A 20438-nucleotide genomic window follows, 5' to 3' on the forward strand; every position below is an offset into this window, starting at 1 on the left:
AGATGATGAAGTATTTTGGTCCTTTCCCATTTTTAGTGTTGTGCTGGAATAACCATGCTGGATTACTGGTATTTAGCAATGTTGTGTAATATTTCACTGAACTTGTTTATGTTTAGATTTATTAATGTCACATGTACAGGTGCGTAGTGAAAAGCTTTGTTTTGTGTGCTATCCAAAAGTGAGCAAGGTAGAAATAGCAAGATTACTTCTACCTGAACAGAACAGGTTTATTATTCTCACGAGGTATAATGAAAAGATTAGGTTTTCATGCTATCCAATTAGATCAATTTATGCAAGTTATATTCAAGTAGAACAAAGGGGAAAATACAGAGAGCAGAATACATGTAGTTCTCAGCCTTGTAGCGCACCAGTTCTTGAGACAAAGTCCAATGTCTGCAATAGGGTAGAGGTGAATCGACACATTGTTGTTAATATTAATATAAAGGAACTCAAAGCTCTCAACCATTTCCACTTCAGAACCACTGATGCTGATTAAGGCATGTACTCCCTCTGAGGTCAATAACTAGCTCCTTTGTCTTGTTGACATTGAAGAAAATGTTCTTGTCCTGACTCCAGATTACTAAGTTCTCTGCCTCCTTCCTGTATTCCATCACGTCATCGTTCTGCACATTGGTGGTGTAGAGGGATGGCCCGAGGTTTGATAACAGAGGAATGCAGAAGTTGCGGCTTATGCATGGACACAGATACTGAAATGCACATGCATACACATGTCTACACATACAACACACTGAAGTTGTATATGTGTGTGTACACGCACACGCGCACACATACACATGCACGCTTTGGTCTCACACCTCCTTACCAATGGACCAACAGCTCACTCCATCAAACCCATGCGTTTACTAGAATGAAGTGTCATCCCACTACAAATTAAATCAATTACAACCATTTTCCACTTTCATGAGTAGCAAATCATCCTAATTCCTTGGAACTGACTGAAGAAGAAGAAATGTTGAGGTTAAAGTATAGAACAGGTCACAGTAAAGAACAGCAAATCCATGCAAATATTAATAAATATAGCATTTTTTCTTGGATGATTTGTTACAAGCCCAGATGTAATGGTAGCATTTTCCAATTACTTTGTCCAAAGGTCATGATCCTGATGAAGCTGGAAGCAGTATGTCTACATTGGAACGTTCTCTAGCGGCTCGAAGAGGAACCCGACCTAAGCTGATGATTCCCATGGATTCACAGCCCAACAATCCACGTAAGGAATTTAGTGGGCTATGAGTCACGACTCTGATTACATACTACATAACTATAATATTCTGTGACTATACCATGACTATAATATTCTGGATTGAAAAAGGCCATCCTTTGCTGATTGTCATTTGTTACTCATTTTTGGGGTATGATTGTCATTGGAAAAGGGCAGCTTTTCATCCCTAACTTTCCTTGAGAAGGAGATGGTGAGCTTTTGATGAAAAAAAAATCCATGATGTTTTCCAGGAGGAAGTTCCAAGATTTTGCTCCAAAAGTGATGAATGCAAATTGAAATAATTTGTTGCTTAGAAGACAATTTTAAAGCTGTTACAAACTTCCTGCTGCCCGTGACATCTCAGGAGATAGAGGTCACAGGTTTGGGAATTTCTACCAAAGAAACCCATTGTAAAATAACTCAAAGCAATTAGTACATGCCATAACATTGCAAACACTGCTGCAGAGGCGGACAGAGTAAATGATTCATTTGTCATTCAGATATAAATTAAGCAGCTGTTTAATTAGGGGTAGCATGTAGTTGCTTGAGCATTATGGGAGTTACATACATTTACGCAAGTGGAGAATATCCCATCAATCTCCTAGGCTGAGCATTGTGTTTTGAAGGGGTCTAAACTAAACTGAACTAAAGTCAATCATTCTCTATTTCTCTTGTAATCATAGTATCATGTGACAGAAACATTTCCAGTTAATGCTGGTCCCTTGCAGGGAAACCACGATACAGTGATTTAGGAGAATCAAGGGTAATGGGGTGAGTGCAGGAAAATTGCTCAGAGATGAAAGATTCAGCATGACGTTCATTAATGCAAGCATGAGGAGCGGAATGGCCTAGTCTTGCTTCTATTTTATTTTATTTTATTTATTTTCTATTTTATTTTCTTACATTTTCAACAGAGAGCATTGGACTCTAACATGCTTGAAATGGCCATTAACGGACACTTCTGTGGCATGAATGCTGCAAGTGCCACCATTATTCCTGCAAGCTCTCCACCTCTTCCTGCGTATCTGAAAAGTGAGTGGAGCTGAACACTGCACTCATCAGTGAATATCCCCACTTCTGACCCTCTAATGGTGGGAAGTTCTTGATGAAGCAGTTGAAATTGATTGGGTCAAGAACAAATCCCTGAGGAACTACTGCAGCAATGTCCTTGAGGTGGTCTTCAGTTAGTAGAATGCTTTTCCATTGACTCCCATTCATTTCTAGTTGACTGATACTCCTCAGCACCATACCCGGTTGATTGCTGCCTTAATATTACAAATAGTAGCTTTTATTTTAACTCTGAAGTACCCTTTATCTGTATGCTGTGGACAGCATGATTGTAATCATGTATAATCTTTTCTTTGACTTGGTAGAACGCAGCAAAAGATTTTAACTGTACCTTGGTACATCTCACAACAATAAACTAAAGTAAATAAACTAAACTAAATTAATTACTAATGTTAATCAAGGTAAATCTCTGAGCAAACTGAACAAAGGCAGGTTCTACTTGACCAACACTGTTGTTAAAAGTTTTCACTGCTTTGTTCATGATTGGGCCATTGTTAGAATTTGATATTTGCTTTTTATGGAAGAGGACGTGTCTGGTAAATACTTGATTACGTCAGATAGATACGCGTTTTGCTGTTACAATGGATATCGCTGTGCCAGAAGTGGGCTCAAGAATGTCTTAACGGCACATGGAAGGAATCCAATGGACTGATAGCTGCCTCCATAATGCTGATGAAAAGGAAGCTGAAATGGTCCACCTGACCACCTCTTCTGACTGAAAATAGTTTTGTCATTTTCATTCATGTTGTAGGCTCCACTATTATTGAGGGTGAGGTCGTTCATTCCTTAACCTGTTCACTGCCCAGTTTTTTTTCACGATTGGCCATAACCCGACTATACGCGGGGGTGGCACTGAACAGGTTAATTATCATCATTGGGGACATGAAGTCTGGGTCTGAGAGAGCTGAGGTGTTTGTTTCAGATCTCTTAGTCCTTCCGACAGCATACTGCTTCTGCTGTTTTGCATGCACATAGAGTATGCCTGCCTTTCTCATTAACGGACTCAGTTGGGGTCATGTCCTCCCGAGTTGAAGATGTAGAATCATAAAACAGAGTTCTAATTCAGAGCTCTAGTCATTGAATTATTCCATCAGTCAGTGCACTTTAGAATCGATGAAAGATGCACTGTCTCAACTAAATTGGACAAAATGATAGGCAAATGAAAACTGCAAAACAGAGTGAAATCTAAATTAGAGAATATATAGAAACATTTTGTATTCATCTTTCGCTGTTATTTGATCTATCAAAAAATCAGCAAAGCGCTAAAGCAATTGTAAAGATGAATTTTTCATGGGATTTGCAACTTAACAAGTTGCATTACAACCTTGTCAATTTTGTCTAAAGTTTAAATCATCTTATATTTTGAAACAATTGCTTTTTCTATCCCTTCACTTTGCGTCAAGTTATGTTATATGCTCAGCCTCAGCCCCCATGAAAAACAGATGATGATTAGATTATTTGGATGTGTAGTGTAGGAAAGGGGGATATTATTTTTGGTTATAGTATTCTTTTAGGATATTTTATCTTAGACGTGACTAAATTCCAGGAATAATTATGTGGCCTGGGTGTCAAACGAAGTGTCTTCGAGCATTTTGCTGTTATAAAGCTACATATATATGTTAAACACAAAATGCTTGAGCAACTGAGTGGGACAGGCAGCATCTCTGGAGAGATGGAATGAGTCTTACATTTCAAGTCGAGATCCTTCTTCAGACTCGACCCAATATGTCACCAATTCCTTCTCTCCAGAAATGTTGCCTGTCCCGCTGATTTGCTCCAGCATTTTGTGTCTATCTTCGATTTAAACCAGCATCTGTAGTTCCTTCCTACACATGTCATTTGTCTTCAACTATCTATCTTCACAACATTGTTCCAAAAGAGAGTGAGCAAGATTGGTTGTATCTACTGTAAATCAAGCTTGGACACCGTAGTAAACTAAACTAAATTATGATAGAGTGATTATAAATATAGTCTTGACCAAAAACGTCACTTAACCATATTCTCCAGAGATGCTGCCTTAGCTGCTGAGTTGTTTCTGCACTTTGTGTGATTTTGTATAAATCATGGAGATTGAATTGACAGACATATTTCCTCCATTCCCTGCATTTCTAGCAAAACTATTCTGCTTAGTTTGAGAGAAATTGCTGTACCTTTTTTCATTTGTTATATCAATTTTGTTTTAAATAGATCACTTTCTCAATAAGTTGATGCCATTAAATGTACCTAAAGGGCCAGTCCCACTGTACGAGTTCATTCAAGAGTTCTCCCGAGTTTGCCCTGATTCGAACTCGGAGATTTACGGTAATGGCCGCTCGTAGGTACTCGCAGTTCTCGTGGACATTTTTCAACATGTTGAAAAATCCTGACGAGTCTTCCCAAGCTTACCGCGTTTCCCCGAGTACCTGCCGTTAGCGTTACGAGCCGCTAAGAGACGTTCCGAGCTCCGATGTACCCGCTACGTACATTCTACTTGCTTACCACAAGTTTGATTTTTTTTTAAACTCGGGAGAGCTCTTGAATGAGCTCGTACAGTGGGACAGCCCCATTAGTCTGTTTGCTGAGAGCCCTAATTAGCCAAGATAAATGCCTGTCATGCCACCGATTGATTCACAAATGCAGAATTGCCATTAGAAACAATGTTGTTATGATTGGTCGGTGTGAAAGAGGTTATCACTTGTTACCCGCAACCTGTCTCTACTTGATCAAACGTGTTGCAAATATATCATCGTCTGAAGAAGGGATCCGACCCAAAATGTCACTCATCCTTTTTCTCCAGAGATGCTGCCAGACCGGCTGAGTTACTCCAGCACTTTGTGTCTATCCACAACATCATCAATACGTGGGTACACAAAAATGCTGGAGAAAATCAGCGGGTGCAGCAGCATCTATGGAGCGAAGGAAATAGGCAATGTTTCGGGCTGAAACCCTTCCTCAGACCTATCATCAATATGGGTTTTGGCAAATGAAAAAGTATAGACTGAATAAACAGTAAAACCATAGAAAGATCAAGCAAATACAATTAATTGAGTAAGAAGCTGTCATTAACTAATTTGCAATTAACATTTTGCTAATATTCCATTCTAAAAAAGTTGAAATCAATACTTTCCCAGGCTGAATGATTATAAAGGACTCAGTTTTCAACTAAAATCATGAGTCAGTTAAAGACAGACAGCTGAATGGATGAAATTGCTAACATAATCTTGACTACCTGAGCACTTTGCATTTGTATTTGCTAGAAGGACACGGAGGACAGTGAGAACAACGTGGGTAATATTAATATGCTAGAACAGTTTGCGATTAAGAAGGAGGTGGTATTGGGGCTCTTGAAGAGCATTAAGGTGGATACATCCCCTGAGCGTGATGGGATGTTTTTGCAGATTATTGAGGGAGGCAAGAGTGGAGACTGCAGGGCCTTTGACAAAGATCTTTACAACTTCTCTAGTTTTTCCTTTGTTTAAGAAGGGAACTAGTGATAATCCAGGAAATTGAAGACTGGTAAACCTCACGGCAGTGGTAGGGAACATATTGGAGAGGATACTTCAGGATAGAATGTACTCCTTTTTCGAAGAGAATGGGTAAATAATGTACTATCAGTGTGGCTTTCCACACAGTAGATCATATCCTATTAACTTAATCAAATTTTTTGAGGAGGCGTCGAAGATGATCGATGAGGATAGGGTGGATATTGTCGACATGGATTTTAATAAAGCATTTGATTATGTCCCCCATGGTAAGGCAGTTTTACATTAAGATGCAAGAGCTTAACAATGACTTGGTTGTTTGCATTCACAACTGGCTTACTAATAGAAGACCGAGAGTTATGGTGAATGGGTGTATTCTGGCTGGAAGTCCGTGAGATCCGCAGGGAACTGTGTCTGGAAGGCATGACCAGGCGTGGTGGTAAAGGCAGATACAATAGTGGCATTTAAGAGGCGTTTAGATAGGTACATGGATATGGAGGAATATGGACCATGGGCAGAGGAGATTACTTAAAAGTGGCATCAAAAGTGTTCGGCAGGAACATTGTGGGCTGAAGGACCTGTCCTTGTTCTACACTGTTCTAGGTTTTATGACTATTAAGCTCAGTGTATATAGTAGTGAATATATGAATCATTGTAGTCTCAACAATTAACCGCTTTACATTATAGTGTGGCGGCACCTGGAGGTGAGCCACGCGCAGTGCGACCCCTTGGCTCCGGAGGGAGGAGTCAAGTGCTTTGGCAATGGGAGGTGCAGTTCACGGGGCTCCCCTGGGAGTATATAACATTGGGCAACGCCCGTGCCCATTGAAGCAGTAGGGAGCTGTATCGAGATAACTATTAAAGAGAAATTGGCTACACAAACTTTGTGTCCCGTTTCCTACCTGGCTGGACATCTTCGAGTCCCGCCCCATTGGTGACCCCGACGTGATTCATGGATTGGCCCACCCGTCTATCCGGGCGACGGTGGTGATGGTTGCCGCGAGGTTCATGTGGCACGGGCATGCATTCCGTGCCAAACATCAAAGGTGCAGCGGCACGTTCGGGAGCCAGTTCAGGAGCTTGCAGTGCCTCGCCGGCACTTTGACCACGTGCACGTGGATATCGTGGGGCCACTGCCTCTGTCCCCGGATGTCTCGGACCTGCTGACGGTGGTGGACCATTTTATACGGTGGCCGGAGGGCATCCCGCTCATCGACACTTCTGCCCAGTTGTGTGCTCGCGCCCTTGTGGCCTATAGGATTGCCAGTTTCCTGGTGCAGCTGGACATCTCATCCAACCGGGGTGCCCAGTTCACGTCCGAATTGTGGTCCACAATGGCCCGCCTGTTGGGGACACAGCTCCACCATTTGACAGCATATCATCCCCAGTCGAATGGGATGGTGGAGCATTTCCTCTGCCTTAAGGACGCCTTGAAGATTCGCCTCAAAGGTCCTGAATGGATGGACGAGTTGCCGTGGGTCCTACTAGGAATTCGGACCACCCCGAAGGAGGATTCATCACCGTCCTCAGCAGAATTGGTTTACGGCGTTCCGCTCACCGTTCCCGAGGAATTTATCCCGGCCACTGATGGGTCCCGGGAGCCACCGCCATCTGTGTTGTGCGCTTGCGGGAGAGGGTCGGTGCCCTGTCTCCTGTCCCGAGGTCTCGTCATGGGGTGGCTCCATTCTATGTGCTACCGGCGCTCACGGACAGTCCTTACGTCTTTCTGCGCCACAACGCCCACAGATCGCCCTTGCAGCGCCAGTAGGGTCCCTTTCGGGTGCTGCAGCGCGAGCCCACGGCATTTGTTTTGGACCTGGGGGGCGGGCAAGAAGCTGTGTCTCTGTCTGGGTTGAAGTCGACCCATTTGATCCTGAGCGAGCCAGTACAGTTGGCCAACCTCGCCGTCAGGGGCGTCCGCCGTCCCGGATCCCCCGAATTCATCCAAACCGGGCGGGTCCCCTGTGCGTGGGGACGTATGTACAAGATCTTGCCGCTTTCTTCAGCGTCCCATCCGTTTTGATGCCTCTGATTCTGGGGGGTCATGTGGCGGCACCTGGTGGTGAGCCACACGCAGTGCGAACCCTTGGCTCTTAAGGGAGGAATCAAGTGTCTCGGCGAAGGGAGGTACAGGTCACGGGGCTCCCCTGGGAGCATATAAAGTCGGGCAATGCCCATGCCCATTGAAGGAGTAGGGAGCTGTATTGAAAGAAATTGGCTACACAAACTTTGTGTCCCATTTCGTTCCTGGCTGGACATCTTCGAGTCCCGCCACAATAGACAGAAAAAGCTGGAGTAAATCAGTGGGTCCGACACCTTCTGAAGAAGGGTCTCGCCCCGAAACCTCACCTATTCCTTTTCTCCAGGGATACTGTCTGACCTGCTGAGTCACTCAAGCTTTTTCTGTCTATCTTTGGTTTAAACCAGCATCTGCAGTTCCTTCTGACAGGTACTGCTTATGTTATAGAAACATAGAAACATAGAAAATAGGTGCAGGACTAGGCCATTCGGCCCTTCGAGCCTGCACCGCCATTCAATATGATCATGGCTGATCATCCAACTCAGTATCCTGTACCTGCCTTCTTTCCATACCCCCTGATCCCTTTAGCCACAAGGGCCACATCTAACTCCCTCTTAAATATAGCCAATGAACTGGCCTCAACTACATTATGTGGCAGAGAATTCCAGAGATTCACCACTCTCTGTGTGAAAAATGTTTTTCTCATCTCAGCCCTAAAAGATTTCCCCCTTATCCTTAAACTGTGACCCCTTGTTCTGGATTGATTATGATTGATATGTAAAGTTAAAGATGGATGATATTGACCATTTGGCTATTTGCAATTGATAAGATTCTTTTTTTTCAGTTCAGTCACTTACACTTCTAAAGACTGGATATTTACTACTTGGTTACCAACACTCTTTCTAGTTTACTAACAATGGTTGGTTGATCTATTGTTAGTTTTACTAACAATAGTTGGTTGATCCTTGGTCAACAGGGTGCATTGGACATCTTAATCTGTGCAAGAGCTAAAAGTTTTATTATGACTAATGACTCTCTAAGCCAATGCATCCTCATTTGTGCATGTAAAATATTACCAAAGTATAATGCGAACAAGCATAATATGGAAAGTATTGCAAATGCGGTTTCATCAGCACCAAACCAATCCTTTGCAGAAGCTCCATGGGCTAAATCCTAATGAGGAATTGCACCTGAAATATTATCATTCTTTGTTAGTCATAGTGTGATACAGTGTGGAAACAGGCCCTTAGGCCCATCTTGTCCACACCAGCCAACAATGTGCCAGCAACAGTAGTCCCACTTGCCTGTGCTTGGTCCATATCCCTCCAAAGCTGTCCTATCTATGTACCTGTCTAACTGTTTCTTAAACGATAGGGTAGTCCTAGCCTCAACTACCTCTTAACTGCAGGCAGGCTTGTCATAGATATTTCTAATATTTGGTGTTTGTGTTTTGACACCATTATTGGATTGCCCAAGTGCAGCCAACACACTCATGAAGCAGGAGGTACCAGGCATAGTGGATATGGGTACAGTTGCAAGGGTCAAGAGTAGGATATGTGTTGTTTACCTTCATTCACTTTGACTTGGCGTGTTTCTGGGACTATCTATGAGAATGCAAGTTGAAGATGAAGGTGCAGTTTGTTGGCTGCTCGTGTTACAGAATTTTTCCGTACTGAGGGCTGCAACTTTTTGCTGCTAGTCTGACAGTGCAGGTCGCATTGTGTTCCTTCTGCTTATCTACCCAGATTTTGTTTTCTCACAATTTCTGTGGTTCTTCCTATAGATAATTCAGAAAATAGGATTATGGTAAGATGTAGAAGATAGATGGAATCCAAAGCTGAATAATATTTAATTAGGGGGGTGGTTGGAATCTCAATTCCTCTGCTTGAGTAGGAGATGGAGGTAGAGGCGGAAACTCTCTCAAAACTTTAAGAAACACTTGAATGAAACTTGAATTGGCAAGGCATGGTAGGATATGCACCATCTTCTGATGAATGGCATTTGAATGAATGGGTACTTCATGACGACATGACATGAGGAGGGAGGGGGCAAAGAGACTATTTCTGAGGGTGACACTTTTTCATAATCACTTTTCTGCCAAAACTAACATAATGAATGCAATCTTTACATATTTTCACACCAGAATATTTTAATAGAAAATTATCTAATCTGTCCACAATATTGTCACAGCAGGCCACTTTTTGCAATTTGCAGTATATTTCGATTTCATCAATTTAGTCAAATTTTAGTTATTAGGTTGTGTTATTTGTAGGGGGGGGGGGGGCTGAAACATGGTTTTCTGTCTCTCCCTTCAGGGGAATCAGAATCAGAATCAGAATCAGAATCAGAATCAGAATCAATTTATTTGTCATTTGGACCCCTGGAGGTCCAAACGAAATGCCGTTTCTGCAGCCATACATAACACACAAATAGACCCCAGACACAACATAATTACATTTAACATAAACATCCATCACATAACTGTGATGGAGGCCAAATAAACGTATCTCTCCACTGCACTCTCCCCCCCCCCCGATGTCAGAGTCAAAGTCATAGCCCCCGGCTGGCGATGGCGATTGTCCCGCGGCCATTAAAGCCACGCCGGGTGGTGCGAGGTCGCACACCGTGTCTTGATGTTGGAGCCCCCGGTGTGCGCTCGCAGAGTCCACGACCATTCCAGCCGCGCGGGGCAGCGGTGTCAGGCCCCGCTCCAGGAGCTCTTCGACCCCGCACTCGGGCGGGAGAAGTCGCCGCCGCAGAAGCCCCGAAAAGCGGTCTCCCCCCCAGGGAGCCGTGGGCTCCCGGCGCCGTCGTCCACAGACCTGTCGCCGGAGCCTCCAACTCTCCGGCTCTTTCGACTCTTTCTGTCGTATCCCCCCTTCTCTGCCTCCGTCTGCACTGAGACCTAATAGCGGAGTTGGCGGCCTCCAACTGCGACCGACCTCGAGGCTCCGGAAGCAGCGCCAGCCAGGACTTACATTCCTGGCTGGCCGAATTCTAGCTGCGGCGGCATTCCGATGGCAGCGGCACGACTCAGGGCTGAGACAGCAATCCGGTGAGGGCGGCCCGGCTCGGGGCTGAGACAGCACTCCGGTGAGACGGTGCTCCAGTGGCTGAGGCGGCGTCGGCCTGAATCCGGGACTCGGCCGTGGGCCAGTGGACGACATTGTCAGGAGCTCGCAGGTCACAGGCTGGTGCCTGTTTTCCGGAGCTCCCGCGGCAACAGCTGCATCCGCTGGACAGGAGGGCGGCAGCTTCGACCACCCCCGGGCCGCGGAGCTTGAACCGGCCCATTCGCGGAGCTCGGTTGAGCCGCGGGACTGACCACCACCCGGTGGGGTAACAACATATCGCCTCAGCACAGAGGGAGAATGAGGAGGGAAGAGACAGTAACTTTAAGACTTTTGCCTCCATCACAGTGAGGAGGTGCCTGGTGAACTCACTGTGGTGGATGTTAATTTGTGTTTATTGTGTGTTTTGTTGTTTATTATTATATGTAAGGCTGCAGGCAACGACATTTCGTTCAGACCGAAAGGTCTGAATGACAAATAAAGGATCTAATCTAATCTAATCTAATCTATAGAAAATAAGTATTTTTTTAAGAATAAAAAATAATTCCACCAACAAAGGGATGTATAGGAGATGGTGCCTCAAAAAGGTAGCCAGCATCATCAAGGACTGGCAATGCTCTAATTTCACTCTTGCCATCAGGAAGAAGGTATAGATGTATGAAACCCAGGACTTCTCCACAACAACCATCAGGCTCTTGAACATAACAAACACTAACTCAATTATAAACCACAAAACGTCTTGGTTGCACGAGGGACATTGGGCCTTTTTTTTGTACTAATATTGTTACTTTTAATTTACTGATTTTTTGTTTATTATGTTATCTATGAGTTATTCTCGGACCACCCTTGATCGAACTATGCACTGTAAATGGATCGATTGTAATCATGTATTGTGGGATGCTAGTAAATATTTTATTGTTCCATTTGGCAATTAAACACTTTTGACTACTAATGTTTATAATTCTCAACTTGCCATTGTAAAGTCCATTTTTCTTTCCTAAGAAGTACACGTAGTTACATTTTAAACTCATTGTGGCAAAGGTTTCATCAGTTTACTAGACCAAGTGCAGACCCGTTGGGTCTGTTCCCCCAATGTGTGGTTGTGGGGGGGAGGCAGCATGCAGCGTCACACACACTAACTATCCCCCCCCCCCCCCCCCCGCACACACGCTAATCACCCCCCTTGATATGATATTATATTATTAATTTGCTCCTTTTACCCCATAACCACCCTATCTACTGACGCATAGTCTCCAACTTGTGGTCACATCTAGAGAGGGGCGCGGGGGTAGAGAGTGAGGGCAGAGAGAGAGAAGGGGCACAGACAGAGAGGCAGAGACAGAGAGAGAGGGGCAAGAGGGAGAGGGTGTGGAGTGGAGGAGAAGAGGGAGGGTGGGTGAGGGGGGAAAGGTGGGGGAGGACGGGAGAGAGGGAGGGGAGGAGAGAGAGAGAGCGGTGGGGAGGAGAGAGGGCATGAGAGTGAGGGGGGAGAGAGAGGGGGTGCTGAGAGGGGGGTGAGCGGAGGGGGGAGAGAGAGAGGGGGGGAGAGAGGGGGGAAGAGGAGTGGGGAGGGGGGAGAGAGGGGATGCTGAGTGGGGAGTGGGGAGAGAGGGGGGGTGCTGAGAGGGGGGGGTAGAGAGAGGGGTGTTGAGAGGGGGTGAGGCGAAGGGAGGGGGGAGAGGTGGGGAGCAGGGAGGGGGAAGGGTGGGGGAAGGGGGTAGGGGGGTGTGGAGGGGAGGGAGATTTAGGGGAGGAAGGGTGGTGGAGGGGAGGAGGGGGAGAAAAGAGGGGGAGAGAGAGAAGAGGGGGGGGAGAGGGGGGAGAGAGAGTGGGGGGGTGAGAGAGAGAGGGGGGTAGAGGTGGGGAGAGAGAGGAGGGGAGAGAGAGAGAGTGCCTTTTTACTTCAATCCAAACCCCCCAAACAACCATTTGCAGGCAGTGCCTTTTTCATTCAAACCAACCATATTTTTATTTTCAAACCACATTAAGGGCACTCACAGTTTAGTAGACATGCATTCAGTGTTATTCAGAGCTCAGAGAGACGTGACCTCCATCTTGCAGAGACTGAGTGAGGCACACCACTTCCTGGTTTTATAGTCCCTCCCCCTCACTCCAGCAGGGGCAGCAGAGAGAATGGTGAATTTTTAAAAAACATTAATATATCTCTGAATTTTCATCGATGGGAAAAATACTCTGGTCCAGGAAGGCAGAAGTGGGCTCTGAGCGAGGTGGGCGAAAATGACGGCCGTAGGTGGCGGCGTTCTCTCGGAAACCACAGCAAAAGCGGTCAAGATCAGCCTTTTAGTAATATAGATTTAACACAATTTGCTTAAGAAAACATCCTAATAGGCTGAAAACCTTAAGCACAAATTGAATGTCCATGATCATTAGCATTTGTTTAAAAAAACTCTCTCTGGAAGCTGCCCACAGATCTATACCTCCCTTTGAGTTAATAACCATTGCAGGCTTCCACTAATTGTGATTGCTTGTAACGAGATTGTACAAATTGAGTTTTTTTCTCAAAATATTTAAGGATTTTGTAGATACTTCTGAGGAATTACCTACATAACTGCTGACATTTCCCCATATAACTGATAGTAGCATCAGGATTGTTGTGGGAAAGTGAAACATAGAAACATAGAAAGTACTGTAATTCACTGTTTCTCAAGACTGTACTCAGACATTGGATCTCTCATAGAGTCATAAGTTCCAGGAGCAGAATTAAGGGGCTGTCCCACTGTGGTGACCTAATCCGCGAGTTAAGAAGAGTATCTTCAACCTTCAAGCTCGAGGGCACTCGCCTGGAAAACCTCGAGCTGGATCAACCGTCTGCGTTGAAACCGCGAGCTGGATCGACCGACCGCGCACACACACACACAAACACATCGCAAAGGCGGGGGCCAGGGAAAGCGCGGGAGCACTGTCTGGAATTTAGACGCGCGATGAAGAGGAAGGTAAAAGACGGCTGCACAGTGTAGAGAGCCGCGGGGGGGGGGGGGGGGGGGAGAGAGGGGGGGGGAGGAATGGGGGGGAGAGAAGGGGGGGGAAGGGGGGGTGTGAGAAGTGGGGGGGAGAAATGAGGAGAGACGGGGGGAGAGAAGTGGGGAGGGGAAGGGGGGAGAGAAAGGGGGGGGAGAAAGGGGGGGGGAGGGGGGGGGAGGGGGGGGGGGGGTGGGGGATGGTGGTGAGGGTGGGGGGGGGGGGAGAGAAGAAGAAGGGGGGGATGCTTTTAAGAAGCCAGATAACAATAAAGTTTAGCGGGCATTTCAGTATCAAGGTTTTCCTTGATCCTGAAAACTCCAATGAGCCAATCAAAATGCCCGGTCAGCGAAGGAGATTGCCTACGGCTGCCCTCGACTGCCTGTAACTAAATAGCGACCCCACTTCACTACGTGCTGAAAGATTTTCTGCAATCTAACTGAGGCCGTGAGTATTCGGGAACTTCCCTCGAGCATGAAGGAGAGTTCCAGTGACCTAGGAACTCCTAGGCCCACGTGTCGACCATGCTGCAAGTTTGAGTCGAGGACAAACTCTTCTGAACTCGCAGATTAGGTCACCACCGTGGGACAGCCCCTAAGGCCATTCCGTCCATCAAGTCTACTCTGCCATTCAATCAAGGCAGACCTATCTTTCCCTCTCAACCCCATTCTCCTGCCCTTCCCCCATAACCTCTGACACACTTACAAATCAAGAATCTGTCAATCTCCACCTTAAAAATATCCATTCGCTTGGCCTCCACAGCCATCTGTGGCAGTGAATTCCACAGATTCACCACCCTCTGACTAAAGAAATTCTTCCTCATCTCCCTTCTAAATGTATGTCCGTTTATTCTGAGGCTATGGTCTCTGGTCCTAGACTCTCCCACTACCAGTGCAATGTTCTGGATATCCCCAGCTCTTATGTTGGGGAGTCACTCGAACAGTTTGTGCTAGGCTAGATGAAGTAAGACAAGGAAGAGATCCCTATAATTTGAATGGCAAGGATTGATAATGAGGGGTTGCAGCAACATTACATCAATTTAAATATATATTTTAAATTATTGTACATTTTGATTTTTTATTAGGTTTACTTTTGTATGCATTTCACTAATTACAATTTAAACGGAAACCCTTTCCCAATGTACAGTAGTTTTCCTGAGGTGTCCATGCCTTAGCACTATTCCTATTCAGGTGGAAGAACTCCATGGTGATTCTCAGACTATCGTTGACTGGCTTTATCTTGCACTAAACGTTATTCACTTATCATGGATCTATACGCTGTAAATGGCTCAATTGTAATCATGTATTGTCTTTTCGCTGACTGGTTATCATGCAACTAAAGCTTTTTACTGTACCTCAGTACACGTGACAATAGACTAAACTGAGCTGAACTGAAGTATTCTATTTATTTCAGTCTTGCTAAACTGGCATGGGTACCCCATCTCAATATAAAATTAATAAAAATATTAAAATTTCAGGAATGCAAAAGACTCATTGGATATTATGATGACATCCCACAATCAGCAAAGCTGTGGCTACGTCTTCTGAGCTACATAGAGTCTGGGAGATTTTGTTATTAGGTGATGGTTCTTCTTTTGAGTGCCCTCTGGAAGAAAATGACTGTGTCCCTTTGTTGATCAGAGTCAATATGAGACCTGAATTACTTCAACATGTAGCTGTATCATTGCAGTATAATGTGCAGCCAGACCCATATTAATGATTGTTAATCCATTTTGAAACGTGTTCTTGCCAACGTGTCCGGAGGGTTTATATGTCGGGAAATTCTACAGTTGATCATAATGTGACCCAGCAATAATGTGCACTTTTCTGTTTGTAGCCGTTGTCAGTGCGATTCCCGTTCCAACGCTAGAGAGTGCCCAATATCCTGGCATACTGCCGTCTCCGACCTGTGGGTATCCCCACCCACAATTTCCATTGCGTGCCATGCCGTTTCCTACACTGGCCGTTGACCGAGGCTATGGACCAAGTAAGAATCTTTATTAACCGAGCATTATTGTAAGAGTTGCGCTAAAATCAAGATATCATCCTACATGTCCAGAAAATTAGTGTGATACATTGCGAGTCTTATGCCCCTGTCCCACTTAGGAAACCTGAACGGAAACCTCTGGAGACTTTGCGCCCCACCCAAGGTTTCCGTGCGGTTTCCGGAGGTTGCAGGTGGTTGCCGGAGGTTGCAGGTAGTGGAAGCAGGTAGGGAGACGGACAAAAACCTCTGGGAACCTCCGGGAACCACACGGAAACCTTGAGTGGAGCGCAAAGTCCCCAGAGGTTTCCGTTCAGGTTTCCTAAGTGGGACAGGGGCATTACTCTTTATTTCCATGGGGATTGGGAACTTTTACTTACAATTCATCGTTGTAGGTTAAAAAACTGTAAAACGTTGAACTGGTTCTGGAATTCAGCAGAAATTTACAACTAAAGAGCACAGCTGCATATGTTAGCTGGGGTAGATTAATCCTTACAATTTTACAATTTTATTCAATAATTGTCCTGAAAACCTTTTATAATGTGTTGGTAAAGAACAAATCAGGACAAAAATATGTTCACGGCAGCATGTGCTGAATATTCACTCTACTGAACACTTTTGCTCAGTCCGCCTGAACCTACCTGATCTCCCGGTTGCTAAAAACTTTAATTCTCCTTCACATTCCCACACTGACCTTTCTGTCCTAGGTCTCCTCCATTGTCAGAGTGAGGCTAAACGCAAATTGGAGGAACAGCATCTCATATTTCGCTTGGGTAGCTTACAGCCCAGTGGTATGAATATTGACTTCTCCAACTTCAAATAACCCCTGCATTCCTTCTCTCTCTACCGCTCCTCCACCCAAGTTGCACCAGCTTCTTGTTTTCACCCAACAAACAGCTAACAATGGCATTCATCATTGTTTTCCTTTATCATCGTCACTTTGTTGCATATCTTTCATACATGGTTCTTTATCTCTTTACATCATTGTCTATATCTCTTGTTTTCCTTATCCTTAGCTAGTCTGAAGAAGGGTCTCAACCCATTCCTTCTCTCCAGAGATGCTGCCTTTCCCACTGAGTTACTCCAGCTTTTAGTGTCTATATTCACTCTACTAGTTATTTCAATTCGTACTTCATTCCCAAAATGTTGTGTTTATGTGACTCATTGTTTGGGTTCTCGGTATCATTTGCAAGCCTAGCACTTAATGTCTGTGACCTATTTATGATGGCAAGCCAACTCTTAAACCATCTTCAGAAAAAAGTATTCCCATATAGTTCGGTCTGAAGACAGGTCAAAATTCAAAACATTGGCTGTCCATTCCCGCCCCAAATGCTGCCTGACCGGCTGAAGTCTTCCAGCACTTCATTTTTTTACACAAGATTCCAGCATCTGCAGTTTCTTGTGTTCCCACATCGCTGTCATGTTGAGATTTCCAAGATTTAAAACCAGAGATGATGAGAGAATGGCAATATATTTTCATAATGCACACATGTTGGAAAAAGCTCAGGAGGTCAGACAGCATGAGTGGAAAGAGAACAGTTCAAGTTTCTCATCCTGGGCACTTCATCAGGATATTTGTCTTTCCACATATGCTGCCTGATCTGAGAGTTTCCAGCTTTTTCTGCAGTCTTGATAGACTAGACCTCTGATCCGGGAGTAGAAATTGTGTTTAAGTAATTTCTCTCTGTTGGCTGATGTCTTACTGTCGTCGTTTTAGATTTCTGTGACTCTGTGCTATTGACTCAATATAACACCATGTCCCCTTTGGTTTTTCAAAGCCATGAGTGAGGTTCAAACCACACACCTCCAGCAGCCTGCCATGTTGACCCAGACACAGCCCGAGCATCCATCAGGGGAGGAGGCCCCGAGCAGAACTATTCCCACGGCCTGCGTGCGGCCCACTCACCCTCTCCGCAGCTTCGCCAACCCCCTGCTACCTCCACCCATGACTGCACTGGAGCCCAAAGTTCCTTACACTCCTCTTCTCTCTCAACCAGGTAAGCAGAAATCAGCCAATGTTTGTGAATTAAAATGATTGAAATGATTGAACAAAAACATCAGCAAATGAGACGAGACTAGACTAGACTAGACTAGACTAGACTAGACTAGACCAAACTGGACTTGACTAGATGACTAGACTAGAGCAGACTAGACCAGACCAGATGACCAGACCAGACCTGACCAGACCAGGCTAGACCAGGCTAGACCAGCTGACCAGACCAGACCAGGCTAGACCAGGCTAGACCAGACTGGACCAGACCAGACCAGACCAGACCAGACCAGACTGGACAAGACTAGACCGGACCAGACCAGACCGACTAGACCAGACCAGACTAGACCAGACTAGACTGGACCAGACCAGACCAGACCAGACCAGACTGGACTAGACTAGACTGGACCAGTCTGGACCAGACTGGACCAGACTGGACCAGACTGGACTGAACTAGACTAGACTGGACCAGACTAGACCAGACTGGACTAGACTAGATTAAGCTAGACAAACGCTTATCATAGGCTAACCTACTCATTCCTTGAAAGTGGCATTAAATATGATGGTCAAGATGGCATTCGGCACAAAGGCCATCAGCCAAATGATTGAGTATAGAAGTTGGGATGTCATGTTACAGTTGTACAAGACATTGGTGAAGCCACATTTGGAGTATCATGTTCAGTTTTGATCACCCTGTTATAGGAAAGATGTTAAACTGGAAAGGGTGCAGAGAAGATTTACAAGGATTTTGCCAGGACTTGTGGGTCTGAGCTATAACCATATAACCATATAACAATTTAACAATTACAGCACGGAAACAGGCCATCTCGACCCATCTAGTCCGTGCCGAACACGTATTCTCCCCTAGTCCCATATACCTGCGCTCAGCCCATAACCCTCCATTCCTTTCCCATCCATATAACTATCCAATGAGCAGGTTAGGAGCACAGGAAGATGAGGGGTAATCTTAGAGTGGTGTGTAAGATCACAGGGGGAATAGATAGGGTAAGTGCAGTATTTTACCCAAAGTAGGGGAATCTAGAACAAGAGGCAATTGGTTTAAGGTGATAGGAGAAAGATTTAATAGAAACCAGAGGAGCAACATCTTCACACAGAGGGTGGTGGATATATGGAATGAACTGCCAGTGAACGTAGTTGAGGCAGGTACTATCACAACTTTTAAGAAACATTTACACAGTATATGGATAGGAAAAGTTTGGAAGGATATGGGCTAAACGCAGGCAGGTTGGACTCATGTAGATGGGACATGTTGGTCAGCGTAGGCATTTTGGACCTGTTTCCATGCTGTAAAGGTCTATCACAAGAAGATCATGCTAATCAGTCCCTCCCTTCATTTCCTTGTTCGGTTACTATTGATATCTTTACTAAAGGATTTTTCATTCCTCCAGACCTAATATGCCAGCTGACCTAATCATACTGTTCCTCTTTGGCCTTTGTATTGCTTTTTGTGTTGTGCTCTGAGGTAGAAGTTCTTGGATGTAGCATAATTCATCACTCTTTGTCTCAGACAAGTAACACATAGATCTACGATAATCGAAAGGGAATATCTGTTTCGATGGAGTCTGTGTAATCAGTACAAGTAATGATCCAGTGCACCTCATCAGAATGCAGACTAAACGCTCATTTATCTCCAGCTGTCACTTTGGGTTAGTTGGAAGAGCAGTTCGGTTTCCACTTGCCAGCGTAGTTACCAATTGATGATGGAGTAAAAAGACTTTATCCTTCTAAAATTACCAAGAATGACCAGGCACCCCTTCACCCGTGTAATTAATAAAATATTCTTCTGTCCAATTTCTCAATATAAGTTAAGTTTGTACTCATGATTTGGTGTGTCCCCTACAAGTGAGATGTGGGCTTGAGTTTTAACCCTCTTCTTCCCTCCCCCAAGTGGTAAGACATGGTTGAGATTTAAAACAATAAAAATCAATATCTTGCATCGGAATAGTTACATTCCTGGCTACCATGTTATTAACAGAAAAAATCCAGACCATCACCAAGGCATCCACTAAAAAACAAGCAGGGAGCCCTATCAAAATTCAGAAGTGTCGTTGGCCGTTATTAAGTTGGTAACTCTCTTGCACTGGAGGAATACAGTCATGGTTCAGAAATTGAACCGGAAATACTGGGCAGATGTTTAAGGTCATGTTGCATTATCAGACAGAGGTTCTTCCCTTCGATGAAACATTAAACTGAGGTTACTCATATTTGTTCCATGAATGGGCTACATATTTACAATGTTCATACATATAAGGGCGGCACAGTGGCACAGCGGTAAAGTTGCTGCCTTGCAGCGCCAGAGACCCAGGTTCAATCCTGTCTAGGGGTGCTGTCTGTACGGAGTTTGTACGTTCTCCCTGTGACTGTGTGGATTTCCTCTGGCTGCTCTGGTTTCCTCCCACATTCCAAAGATGTTCAATTCAATTCAACTTTAATGTCATCGCACAAATACAAGTATCAGTACAACGAAATGCAGTTTTGCGTCAGTCCGTAGTAGTTGTACATAAAGAAAAATGTTTATATGTGCAGGTTTATACGTTAATTGTCTTCTGTAAATTGGTACCAATTGTTTCTGTAAATTGTACCTGGGATGTAGAATATGACTAGTTTATGGGTAATTGCTGGTCAG

The 20438-nt window shown here is 44.8% G+C and overlaps 1 protein-coding gene across 1 annotated transcript in view; it reads left to right on the forward strand.

Annotated features, from left to right (window-relative positions):
• Positions 1-20438, forward strand: part of dcc (DCC netrin 1 receptor) — a 1174821-nt gene that overhangs the window by 1134585 nt on the left and 19798 nt on the right. Inside the window, 4 exon segments of the mRNA XM_055661435.1 lie at positions 1112-1228; positions 15655-15804; positions 16509-16592; positions 17580-17798. Coding sequence (XP_055517410.1) covers positions 1112-1228; positions 15655-15804; positions 16509-16592; positions 17580-17798 — 570 coding nt within the window.

This window comes from Leucoraja erinacea, chromosome 1 (assembly GCF_028641065.1).
Source record: "Leucoraja erinacea ecotype New England chromosome 1, Leri_hhj_1, whole genome shotgun sequence".
NCBI lineage: Eukaryota > Metazoa > Chordata > Chondrichthyes > Rajiformes > Rajidae > Leucoraja > Leucoraja erinaceus.